General features: G+C 41.6%; 2 protein-coding genes across 3 annotated transcripts in view; both read left to right on the forward strand.

Annotated features, from left to right (window-relative positions):
- The window catches only part of LOC138202977 (laminin subunit alpha-3-like), a 53,329-nt gene extending 51,715 nt beyond the window's left edge, over positions 1-1,614 (forward strand). For both annotated transcript variants that reach the window (XM_069157411.1, XM_069157412.1), the window contains exon 77: positions 209-1,614. In XM_069157411.1, coding sequence (XP_069013512.1) covers positions 209-351 — 143 coding nt within the window. In that variant the 3' untranslated portion in view covers positions 352-1,614. The remainder of the gene's footprint in view (positions 1-208) is intronic.
- A 1,102-nt stretch (positions 1,615-2,716) lies between these two features.
- Positions 2,717-12,752, forward strand: LOC138202978 (tetratricopeptide repeat protein 39C-like). Its single transcript, XM_069157414.1, has 14 exons — positions 2,717-3,137; positions 6,600-6,648; positions 7,532-7,660; positions 7,812-7,926; positions 8,046-8,454; positions 9,400-9,568; positions 9,685-9,778; positions 9,861-9,968; positions 10,052-10,161; positions 10,279-10,402; positions 10,527-10,624; positions 10,815-10,919; positions 11,025-11,063; positions 12,034-12,752. The coding sequence occupies exons 1-14, from the start codon at positions 2,983-2,985 to the stop codon at positions 12,121-12,123; spliced, it is 1,794 nt and encodes a 597-aa protein (XP_069013515.1). The 5' UTR covers positions 2,717-2,982; the 3' UTR covers positions 12,124-12,752.
- Positions 12,753-13,112: the final 360 nt, after the last annotated feature.

Below are 13,112 nucleotides of genomic sequence, written 5' to 3' on the forward strand. Positions count from 1 at the left end.
AAGCCACACGGTTTTACTGCGTCTGTCTCTTTAATGATAATCAAATCTTTAGTGAGAACATATTGTAACTACAAACAGTCATGCATTCTTTAGGACAAGCCCCAAACTATAGTGCTACACTGCAATATTACAACCTCTTAATATGAATCACACCTGAAACACAGAATACTATAAAATCAATATTAATTCTCACATCTTTTTGTTGCAGAGATGTTAATGCAGCAGACGCTTCCAGTCATGTCGTCTTTTGTGGGATGCATCCAGGACATGAGGATCAACGGTGGCTCGGTCTCCTTCGACAGGTCGTCAGGCGTGTTCGGTCCAGTCAACCTCAAAGAGTGTCCGGGCTGAACTAAAGCATTTAATAGCATCATCTATTAAACAAACCTTGGGACCACGTCCACCACCAACTATGTGCAATCTGTTACCAAGACAGAGAATGTGTTTGTGTGTACGAGTGTATGTATTATGAAGCGTGTTTCAGTGTGAGTGTGTGTGAATACGTGTGAGAATATGAGTGAAAAATAGAGATATGAGCAGCGGCTTACAGGTTCATATGGTTTGCTGCTCTGTTAAACATTTCTGTATTTATTTTGTAATAAAATCATATATCACGTTACCAATTCATGAGTGCATATTCTAACAGCTTTAATACAGTTTGATGTGTTGGTCCATTGATTCTCTGTTGAGAAGCCACTGAAAATGCCTGTGATTGGTCAGGGCTTCATTATGGGAAACCCAGCACTTTAAGAAAACAAATCATGCCTATTGTGTTGGTGCTGTAAGCTTAAGATCAAGATTTTTAGTTGATGTTCTTTTTTCTTATTCCTCTTCTTTTTGTTGGACTCAAAACTTTATACTAAAATAATTACGTTTACACCCACGGTGCTCAATTCATTGACATTTCAGGGGTTTTCAATCTTTATTCATATGCCAGCATGCAGAGTTCTGCATTTTAACTGGTTTAAGAGACATTTAGTTAAGACCCATGTTGTAAAATCTAATTTTTTTTCCCATTTTCTGCGAAAGTTGTTCCGAGTATATTTTCCATTTTGCATTCCTTGTGCATAAGGATGACAATGTTCTGTGTATCTCTGAGTTATACCAGAGAATAGCATGCAGGCCTATTGCATTTTGTGTCTGTCAGTTTGATAACCAACACAGATGCCATTGTCATATGTCTCACATTTCTGGTCAGTCATGTTTGGGACCATTACAGTAAAGTTGGAAGTAATATAACAAACAAACAAAAGATATTGTATTTGAAGTACTTAAATCCACAGCAAGTGTTTACTTTCCTGCTTTGTACATTTATGCCAAAATTAATGATATATCTTGAAATGAGAAAAATTGCATTGTAATTGGATACTTTTATACATGCATTCCTGTCTTGTGACCACTGTAAACCATTTTGTAACATGTCCGATCAATGTTCTTCATAAAGACTTCTCTTTGCCTTAAACAGTTCTTGTAAAAGATCTTTTGACAAGTGATCAAGGTAACAACTTGCATTTTAAAAAGGAATCTTTAACCATTGAAAACTACTCGGCAACATGTGCAACCTATACGTTTTTGTGTTGCAGACAAATATGATTAAAACTTTTTTTAATTGGTCCCATGTTTAATATTAATAAGAATAAATTGTGATTCATCATTTAGTGAGTTTGAATGCAGTACATACTATAGTAGGCAAGGCAAGGCAAGTTTATCTATATTGCACATTTCAACAACAAGTCAATTCAAAGTGCTTCACATAAAACCACTAAAAGCATCAAAACACCAGGCAAAAGAAAAGGACATTTAAAAACGGTGATTAAAACTTTAAAAACATTATATGGTATTAATAATGGTAGTAGTGGTATCAATAAGGACCCTGAAGTCATATCCTCAGAATTGGATCAGGATATTCAGATTTTTATGATTCTGGATACATCCACACAATGTAATTACATTTTTTTTTTTTTTTTTTTTTACAAAAAACTGACCTGAATATGTAGTTAGTAGCTCTTCCTTTAAATTTAACTATTTTTTATCTATTTTATTCAAGAAAATTAATTGAGGGAATTTAGCGTTTGTCTACCACAATGATACTGGTAGAATATAACTTAAAATAATTAATAAAATGCAAAAAATATGATATTATTTACCATTTTTAGTAATAAGTCCAAACCTTTTGGGAAGTTTGGACTCTTTCATTTTTATTTCTAAAATTCTTGAATTGACCGAATGACTTTATTGAAAAAAAAAAAAAAGACAACGCCCACTTGGTGCCGCCTTTAAGGACGGTTTTATTTACTAACGTTGATGTCACAAGTAAATGATGCAAAGTTGTGCTTACAGATCATTTAACCAAAGTATGCCAACCGCAACCAAAACTAGGAAGATATTTGTTCCATCTTCAGATGACACCATAGATAAGTAAAAAAAAGCTAAGACAAATTATAATTTTGTTTCCCTCCACGCTGGGAAATTGAAGTGCAACGACAGCAGAAATGTAAGAACAGACACATTGATGTGTAACTTAACAACAACAACAAAAAAAGGAAAACAAATAAAATAAAATTCTCTTAGTTTTAGCAGGTGTCAAGCTGGTTTGCGTCAAGGGGAAGGAGGGAGGGAAGGAGGGAGGAAAGGGGGACGGACATTTCTCTATAATCTATTCAGGGCCATGATAATTCCGGTAGCACTTGAAAGCAGCGCGCTTCCTGCCTGCACAGGAACCGACAGTCAGGCGGCAGAATACGGAGCAGCAGCAAGCCGTCACTCGCCTGCACTCGGCGGCTAGTTTTGTCCACACCTTCGCCGCCTTTTACGCTCCTCATTTAAGAACAGAGACATGACAAGCGTTTGTGCAGAACTGCGCCACTAGGTGAGACTAGTCTGTCTGTAGGTAAAACCAACCAGACATACCCACTTCTTCCCCTCTCTCCTTTCCCGCGACCGCGTTCGGCTCCAAACCTCCTACCGGTATCGGGTATCGTAATGGCGGACCCGTCAGAACCGGCCCCGGGAAGTGTGGAGGAAGAAGAGGAGAGGAAGACGGACCACATAAACGACGCAGAGCTGGCTCTTAAAGGAATCAATATGCTGCTCAACAATGGATTCAAAGAGAGCGACGAGCTCTTCAAAACACATAGGTGAGTGTGTCATATTTCAACGACGAGCGGTCTCGGTTTCTGTTCTGTTTGCGAAACATTTCACCAATAGATACTTAACAATCAATATCCCGATCGGCGTATCTGATGTTTCACAACTTGTGCTCAAGACATGAAGACATAAAGGGAAATTGTGCGTGCTAAGCTCCTAAATGAAAACCCTCGGCATCCCTGTCACGCTTGTCTGCTGTTGCACCATATGATCTGGTCAAGAGCAGTAGTCCTGTTAAAAAGCACCGAGAAAAATATCCACACCCAGCCGAATGACTCGTTATAATACTACTATTAAATGTGTGTGTTTGGTGACAATCTTCTGTGTTTTCACAACACAATTGCTGGCAGAACAGATCCTCATTCCTGTCATGCCACTCACTGGCTTTGAGTTGCTTTAAGTGGCGGAGGAAGTATTCACACCCTTCATTTAAGTAAAAGTAGCAAAACAGTTGTGTAAAAATACTCGTATACAAGTAAAAAAAAAAAAAAGGCTGCAGGAAAAAAATCATACTTAGGTAAAAGTACATCAGTATTAGCAGCACAATGTAGGTAAAGTAGCCGATGAAAGTACAACCCTGTTTCTGACAAAGTTGGGACAGTGTAAAATGTAAATAAAAACGGCATGCAATGATTTGCAAATCCCATAAACCCATATTTAATTACAAATAGACCGAAGACAATATATAAAATGTTGAAATTGTATTGTTCTCTGAAAAATATGTGCTTATTTTGAATATGATGCCATCAACACATCTCAAAAAAAAGTTGGGACAGGGGCAACAAAAGACCGGAAAAGTTGTATAATGAGTGAAAAAAAAATACCTAGTGGAACATCTCAACTAATTAGGTTCATTGCCAACAGATCAGTAACATGATTGAGTACAAAAAGAGGATTTCAGAGAGGCAGAGTCGCTCAGCAGTGAAGATGGTGAGAGGTTCACCACTGTAAAATAATGAAAAAAAATGGAAGAATAATGTTCCTCAACGTAACATTGCACAACATTTGGGGATTTCATGAACGACGGTACGTAATATTAAAAGATTCAGAGAATCTGGAGAAATCTCTGCACACGAGGGACAAGGGCGAAAACCATTATTGGATGGCAGTCATCTTCGTGCCCTCAGGTGGCACTGCATTAAAAACACAGTTCATCGCTGCATCTACGCATGCAGTTAAAACTCTACCGTGTAAAGAAGAAACCATATATAAACATGAGCTCGGGCACAGAAAAGACGTCGACTTTTCTGGGCCCGAGCTCATTTAAGGTGGCTTGAGGCGAAGTGGGAAAACTGGATCTTTTTGGAAATCATGGATGCTGCATCCTCCAGGTTAAAGAGGAGAGGGACCATCCAGCTTGTAATCGGTACCCGGTTCAAAAGCCAGCATCTGTGACGGTACAGGGATGCATTAGTGCACATGGCGTGGGTAGCCTGCACATTCGGGGAGGAACCATGAATGCGAAAGGATATATACAGGTTTTGGAGCAACATATGCTGCCGTCCAGACAACGTCTCTTTCATTGAAGGCCTTGTTTATTTCGAGTAAACAATGCCAAACCACATTCAGTTTGGACATTTGATACGCGTGTCTTTAGTCTATCTGCAATAAAATAATAATTTATGACTTTTGCAAGTCATTGCATTCTGTTTTTATTTACATTTTACACAGCGTCCCGACTTTTTGGGATTTATTATGGTTGTAAAAGTGTTAGTTTGACCCTTCTGACTGATGTGTATACGTGGCATCATTAGATTATTAATAGTGAAGAATTGGTGTGGGAGCAGCATTTTACTGTTGTAGCTGCTGCAGGCGGGCCTACTTTGAACTACTTTTTTGTATTATTTTTAAATGTAAATTTTATAAACGGGGACAGCAGATACATCTGAGGGGTCATCAGATGATTGCTGGGATAGGAAAGAAAGAAAAACAAAGTTCTGGTACACAAATCTGTTTTCAGTTTTAGAAGTTTTGAGGGAACAATCCGTTTGGTGGAGCTGTTAACAACTCGGCCATCTGAAATGTGACCCTGACTACACACTGATTTCTGTAAGACTTCAGGAAGTTAATGATGCATTTTAATAGCTTGTTTTATTATCCATTGTTTCAAATCATTATCTGAAAAGTAAGTAAATATGTCAACTACATGTAGCCTAGTAGAAAGTACGATATTTCCCTGTGAAATATAGTGAAGTGGAAGTATAAAGTAGCATCGAATGGAAATACTCGGGTAAGGTACAAGTACCTCAGAATGGCAGTAAATAGACTTTGTGTGAAATGTGTGATCTCTGTAACTCATTTCTTCACATCATGTCAACTTTCTTTGCTTCATCTGGAAAACCTTTTGTTGGATGTTTTTTAGAGTCCAAATATTAATATAAAACCTTTAAACAACCCACTGACTCCTAAACCGTCCAATCTGAGGATGTGCGAGACATTGAATTAAACGCTTCGTTGTTGTTGATTTTTTTTTTCTTTTACCTGTAGCTAATATTTGCCTTTTTTTTTTGTGTGTTATAGACTAAAAGCGTTGGTAACCTCTGCTCTAAACCACACGCACTCTGACTGCAGTTCACTTTAATGGTTGCAGGATTTTGTGTACATTTCATCAGCCATGCTGTGTTATTTTTTTGATTTGATACACTTTATTAATCCCCGAGGGGAAGTTTCTTCACTACAGCAGGGGGGCTCTCAGGGGGGAGCTGCTGCAGCAGGCTGCCACTAGCACGGCGCCAGGTAACCTGACCTGAGGTGCATGTTTTTGGATGATGGGAGGAAGCCGGAGAACCTGGAGAGAACCCACGCGAGCACAGGGAGAACATGCAAACTCCGCACAGAAAGGCCCAGGACCGGATTCGAACCCGGAACCTTTTTTGCTGTGAGGTGACAGTGCTAACCACTGCACCACCGTGCCGCCCAAAGGGCTGATTATCTCATGTTGATGCCTCGGAAGGGCAGCCCCCATGTGTCCTGACCCCTGGTGAAAAGCTTAAATGTCACCTCTCCCACTAATTGCATTTAGCACATGGTGTCATCCTGCTCTGACTGACTGCATCAGCAAAATAAATAAATTAAAAATTAAAAAAAAAATAGATGGAGGGAAGTGAAAGACGCAAACACAGCAAATGAGAAAGAATGATCTGATGAGAGGCACTACAAACCAGTTTCCTATAGTGTGTTGTGTTATGTGTGCAGGGGGAAGTTTAGTTACGAGTGTAATCGCCACCAACTGTGTACAGGGATACCTGCACCCACTTGCATCACCACATTCCTTTTGAATCAAGGTGCTTTTGTTTGACTGTCGCCTCGACTTGTTCACGGTAAATCTTATAAACAGGCCTGACATATTTTGTTTGCTCCGCTGATGAGCTTCTGTTTCTTGCCCTACAGATCTGTTGCCTGCGAGACTCTTGCTGATGCGTCACTTATCTTTTCCCGATCTTCCGTTTCAGGAACCACAGTCCTCTGATGAGTTTCGGGGCCAGTTTTGTGAGTTTTCTGGTGAGTAGAGAAGCAGCCATTGCTATAGCTTTTGGGCTACAAGTGCTGACTAAAATGATCGTAAATGCTACTCTAGAAAACTTTTAGTTTCATTTTGAGATGGAAGGAACTTCCCTTGTGTGGTTTTTAAGTCCCAAGACAGCTTTATTTTTTTTCTGGCACAAACACTGACATGTGACTGATTGACTTAGTTCACTCTTGAATTAGGGTTTGCATTACATTTTTCAATTTATTTTGTCAGTGTTCAACCACATGTTAAACATCAAATACATTTATACCAATATAGTTGAACTCGACTGTTCATTCCTTCCAGCTTGTTGACGAAACACACGGTTCACTTGCTTGGTGTCCCAAAGCTTTTGACCCTATCACAAGTCTTTATCAGCAGATGAAATACACATTTATCTTTTTCCAAATTGACTTTGTTTTTCATTAAAAGCAGAACAAAAAATTACAAACTATCTCCCATTGGTGCCAGTGGATGCCATTGTTTTTGTAGGTGGTAACATCCACAGTCCAATAATATTTGTTTAGCAAGTTCTTATTGACTCTCGCTGCCACCCTCAGTGTCGCTCCATTAAACTACTTCTGTGAGATTGATCCTTCAGGTGCAAAATGAGCACATCATTGTGATCTTTAATAATTCTCCTCTATATTGTTGTGTAGTTCTCTAAGCGTGACCAAATTTACCGAGAAAAAAATGTCCACAAAACACCAAACGAGCCGACCAAAGCCAGTTGTCGGTCATCTCAAAGAGAAATTCCCATCAAAACCCTCATTAACTAAAACTGAAAGAACTTTCAGAACCTGTGGATGAGCAGCATTCAGGGTGGAAAAGTTGTTTGTAACTGATGCGGTTATTTACCTGGCTTCCTGTTCATAGAATGCCATGATGACGTTTGAAGAGGAGAAAATGCAGATGGCCCTCGAAGACCTCAAGGCGACAGAGAGACTGTGTGAGAGCGAAAACACCGGTGTCATTGAAACCATTAAAAACAAGATCAAGCGGAGTGTGAGTGACCTCTTCGACACCCGATCTATTGGAATGCAAATAGTATAAATAGAACAACTACAGTTTGTTTGAAAAGCAGCGTTTTAGCTTGGTCCATAATGTCCAGGTTTGCCATCTGTCTATAAGTGTGTGTTGGTCTTTGTGTGGGCAGATGGACTCCCAGAGGTCGGGGTTGGCTGCAGTGGACCGACTGCAGAGGCAGATTATCATCGCAGACTGTCAGGTTTATCTTGCAGTTCTATCTTTCATCAAACAGGAGCTGTCGGGTAAGCGACCCGCTCGTATCTCTTCGTCCACCGTGTGAACGTATTTATCATTTTGAATACCAGTAGACCAACGCAAATGATGGCATGTTCCATTGACCTGCTCTTCAATCCTGCGACAGCATACATTAAAGGAGGCTGGATCCTCCGTAAAGCCTGGAAGATGTACAACAAATGTTACAGTGACATCACGCATCTACAAGAGGGCAGTAGAAGGAGGGCCTCCGAACAGCGGGCGGCGGCGGCGGCGGCGACGTCTTCATCTCCGTCCTCCACCTCCGACCGCAGTCGCACCTCCTCGCCGGGGCCGAGTCCGTCCCAGAGGCTGGACGGCATCAGCCCCGACGCTCTGGATCGTCTGAAAGGCTCGGTCAGCTTCGGTTACGGCCTTTTCCACCTCTGCATCTCGATGGTGCCGCCACACCTGCTGAAGATCGTCAACCTCCTGGGCTTCCCCGGAGACCGTCTCCAAGGCCTGTCAGCGCTCACGTTCGCCAGTGAAAGTAAGGACATGAAGGCCCCCTTAGCTACGTGAGTACGTGAGTGAGTATGTTTGTGTATCTGTGTGGTGGCTGTAACTAAAACCTCATCCGTCTAATTCCGTTTCAAACTATATAACAAAGCACAATATATAGAGGAAAGAAGAAGAACATAAAACCCTCTCGGGTGCCTCTGTGAACAGCCGTTATCACAGACTGACTCGGGCATAATTCTGCCTTCTTAATGAATCCTTTTGATTCCTTGGCAGCGACGTTTGTACTCATCACTTGTATTAAAATCAAGAGTGTGGAAATGTGGTCACGTCTGCCAAGTTACCATATTCTCTGTGGCTGTCTCACTTACTTCCGTTGGTGCACTACATGTTTATACACTTACTTGCGTATTGTCTGAAATGGCCATTGCGCACTCAGGTGAAAGGTCAGCTGCAACATTTGAATGGATCGCCACCCAAATATCTGCCGACTTTGTTTGTTCATTTTACTAAACAAATGAACGTGTCCTTGCGCTCCGTTTCACATACATTACAGTCTACAATAGCTTCTATCAGACGATAGTATAGTGGGAAATTATATACTTTTGTCTGGATGTGTACGATTGGCATTCGTATAATGTGACGCCGGCCACAACAGCTGCAGCTTCTTCAGCTGACAATTTCAGTAATTTGAAAATAGGTTGGCGGTCCCTTCCTTACCATCTCAGCTGCGTTGCCAAGTTGGCGATGGCAGAGGGTGAGAAGTGTCCACACTTAAGTATGGCAACTTGTAGTGCACTATAAGTACCTTGGTGGTGGACTCATAACAGCCAAAAGATCAAGTGTGAGTAGTGTAAGTGCAATATGCTGTACTTTCAAATCAACCCGTCAGTATGTGTCAAACACTTTTAACGTCACTTACAAAGCAGCAGCCATTGTTATGGTTGATATTTTAACCTCGAAACTTGCCTCATGCCGTTACAGTCTCTGTGCTTCCATTACAGCTTGGCCCTCTTGTGGTACCACACGGTAGTGCAGCCCTTCTTTGCTCTGGATGGCGCAGACACACAGGCGGGCCTCATCGAAGCCAAATCCATTCTCCAGCAGAGGGAGGCTATCTACCCAAACTCCTCCCTCTTCATGTTTTTCAAAGGCAGAGTTCAACGCCTCGAGGTAAAGACGTGAAGAATAAACCTTTGTTAGCATTTGCTGTGTGTACTGTTCTCCTGACTTGGGGAAAGCTCAGTGTTGTGTCACTGTAACTCACGCCACAAAGTTCCCCTTTCTAGTGCCAGATCAGTAGTGCCTTGACGTCCTTCAGTGGGGCCTTAGAGCTGGCCTCTGACCAGAGGGAGATTCAGCACGTGTGTTTATATGAAATAGGTACTATTTTCCCTTCTCAGATTTCAGACCGCCTCGCTCAGCACTAGTCTGCATCATAATCTCCGATTGTTGGGTGTTTTAGGCTGGTGCAGCATGATCGAACTGAACTATGAAGAAGCCTACAGAGCGTTCGAGCGGCTGAAGACCGAATCTCGCTGGTCGCAATGCTACTACGCTTATCTAACTGCAGGTAATCCCAGCACACGGGAATAAGGCTGGGCAGGCGTTTTGTTAGTTCTGTCCCGGCTCCTGATCCACACTGTATTGTCGTAGCTTGCCAAGGAGCCACGGGTGATCTGGAGGGAGCTGTTGCAGTTTTCAATGATGTTCAAAGACTCTTCAAACGCAAGAATAATCAGATAGAGGTGTTTTCCATGAAGAGGGTGAGTACGTATCCAGCTGATTTTTGGAATACGTTTTTTTGGGTGCAATAAAAAAAAAAAAAAAAAAAAAAAAAAAATCGATGATGTTTTATACGTGCATATTTTTTTTTTGATCAGGCTGACAAGCTAAAGATTTCCAGTCTCACCAAAGAACTCTGCATCCTGTCTGTGATTGAGATTCTCTATCTGTGGAAAGCTCTGCCCAACTGCTCCACCGCCAAGCTGCAGACAATGACGCAAGGTACCGACCGCACTGTAAAATATCCCACCTGTATCATGGATAATTCAAAAATATAACAACCTAATATGTTTTTGTTTGTAACTTTGTCACTAGGTAAAGGCAAACTGTATTGTTGTTGTTTTAGTTTTGCAGGGGATTGACGATGCCTCGAGTGCAGGGCTGAAAAACCTGCTTCTTGGTGCCATAAACAAATGTCTCCATAATACCAAAGATGCCATCCAGGTATTCTCATGTTTGGTCAATAGCACAGTTTATACTACGGGGTTTGGAAACTCGATGCCATGATACGCTCATCAGCTGCAGAATTGTTGTAGTTAATCCATGTACTCAAAACACAATAATCAATAGCTATACTTGTTGTCTTTTTAGTCAGTCCTGACTGTATTCACCTTTATTTTTTTTTTTTAAACAGTATTTCCATCTGGCTGCAAGGGACGAGGTGGGTCGTCTGAGCAACTCTTACGTGCAGCCGTACTCCTGCTACGAACTGGGCTGTGTGCTGCTGAACTCCCCAGAGGCAAGTTTTGCGTTTGTGCGATAGAGAACGATTGTCACATCCGAGTTGGTGAAGACATGCAGTCTAAATATTTCATTCTCTCTTTTTCTGTTTTTTTGTTTCCAGTCTGCAGGCAAGGGCCGAATGCTAATGCTTCAGGCCAAGGTACAGTAGTTTTCTTTAATGTATGCCTTTAACAGGCTTTGTTATTGGTTTTCCTCTGACAAAGCCTGATGAAGATCCGAGATCAAACCGCTGCATTATTTAATTGAGAAAGAATTAGCACATCGCTAGAATTTTGTTTGATTTCTGCCGTCGGTGGAAGGTTTTGATCACTCGCTGCCTGATCAGGTGACGGCGTACCTAATGAAGGAGCACAAAGGCGATTGCTCGGCTCTCCTTGAAGTCAGTGAACCGAGTGTTGTGGGTTTGTCGGAGGTTTGATGGGGCATTTAAGTTCTTTTTTTTTTTAGAAACTGTGACGCTGGCTTTTGGCTGGTTGAAGCTATACTAGGTTCCTGTCTCCATGTTGTCTTGGTGGTGGCCACTGAATGTGACTTCTCCCCTGACTATCATGGAGCTTTGTGTTGAGGAAGCAGGGGATGTTGTGGACGCTAAAGGAGAACCACATACTGCCCTGTTGGTTTAGGGGGAAGTGTATTATCTGACCAAGGACTGCTCAGACTGGATTTGACTTCACTCTTCGACAGTCTGAGAGTCCTCTTTGAACACAAAAATTTCCACTTCTCCAAAAGGCGCTCTCGGCTTGTGTCCACACAACAACACAAAATGGTATCGACACCGTTTTGTGTACGTGACGCAGTCTCGCCCTCCTTACCAGTGTTGGAGGCGTCGAGGGGAGCGGCATCGACTCGGTTAGTGGATTGGCAGCTGACATTGACAGATCTCGCCATAACAACAGTCTCCGCGTGACTGAGCAGATACGGATGTCTGAGAGAAGCTCGGGAGGAGCCAAACAGTGGGCTGTCTGCTGCTTTAAATGAGTACGCCGTTACCTGATTGGGCAGCTAGGGCACTGATCAGCCCGTGTGGACTGCAGACGCTCGTTAGAGGGGCAGAGCATGAACAAAATAAAATACATTTGTATGCATTCTTTCTTTTGTGGACTGCGCAGGAGGACTACGCCGGCTATGACTTTGAGAACAGACTCCACGTTCGTATTCACTCGGCTCTCGCCTCCATGAGAGCTGCGGCCCAACCTTAAAGTTGAAATCTACACCTCGGAAAGAACTGGAAGAAATGTCTTTTGAAAAAGCCACAACACAATCTTTGGAAACTAACGTTGCACCTTTTGGTTTTAATTTATTATTTGTATCTTCTGAGCCAAAAATCACGAACATAAATGTTTCATGGAAGAAACAGCTACAAGAGGCTGTACTGCACAATACATACGCATGTTTATTTTAAAAAGAGATGTTACCTAAATCAGATGAAAATCTATAAATTAATTTTCAAAGGCGTCAGATTTATTGCTTCCACAGAGGGACAAGTTTTGCTCAGATTTGGCAACCAGTCAAGTTGAGTAACGGCACATCAAGTTTTGACTGTTAAAGCAATTAATAGGCATGCCTCTGAGGAGGTCTTTGAGAAGCCAATATTCTTACCACCTGTGTCAATAATCGAATCAATAGGCATGAATATTAATCGAAAAATATTTTTCTTTAGCACAGCCCCTTTTTTTTAAGCAGAATTGTTTTTAATCAGTGTAAATATGTCAGTTTGAATAAATGTTAAAATGTTGTTTGGAGTGGCCTAAGTGCACAGTGCTACTCATTGCTGTAAACTGGTTTTACTTTATATTTGTTATAATAAAAATAGTATTGTAAAATGGAATGTTGATTTGTTCACTCTTAAGTAAGGTGAAGCAACAGAAGAGATATTTTATTCTGAACTCATTTACATAAGTGGCTAATAAATACACTTATGTTTACTCTTGCAACAAGTGTGCGTGTGCGCGTCTGTCTGAACACACGCCGACTGCTTTTAAAACTCGGGTGTAGTCGACAGTTAAGTCCGCAGAAACGTGAAAGATCATCTCTACATTCTGGATTGGACAGAAGAGAGATGGGTTTCCTCACAGGTGCTTCCGCAACGCGATAAAAAATTGCCCCACTTGTCTTTGTCTGCACCCGTATGTTCATTTCGATGTTAGTAACAGAATTAGCCAGATTAAAGGAAGTTACAATGGAGGCC

Source organism: Embiotoca jacksoni, unplaced genomic scaffold (genome assembly GCF_022577435.1).
Source record: "Embiotoca jacksoni isolate LCO1_2020_lvr unplaced genomic scaffold, fEmbJac1.0.p SCAF_22, whole genome shotgun sequence".
Taxonomy (NCBI): Eukaryota; Metazoa; Chordata; class Actinopteri; family Embiotocidae; genus Embiotoca; species Embiotoca jacksoni.

Bases quoted from the DNA above. Each gene is read 5' to 3' on its own strand.
- LOC138202978 (XM_069157414.1), top strand. From the start codon at position 2,983: ATGGCGGACCCGTCAGAACCGGCCCCGGGAAGTGTGGAGGAAGAAGAG. The intron at 7,927-8,045 runs GTAAGCGACCCG...ATCCTGCGACAG, and splicing joins CATCAAACAGGAGCTGTCGG to CATACATTAAAGGAGGCTGG. The intron at 9,779-9,860 runs GTACTATTTTCC...TGGGTGTTTTAG, and splicing joins CGTGTGTTTATATGAAATAG to GCTGGTGCAGCATGATCGAA.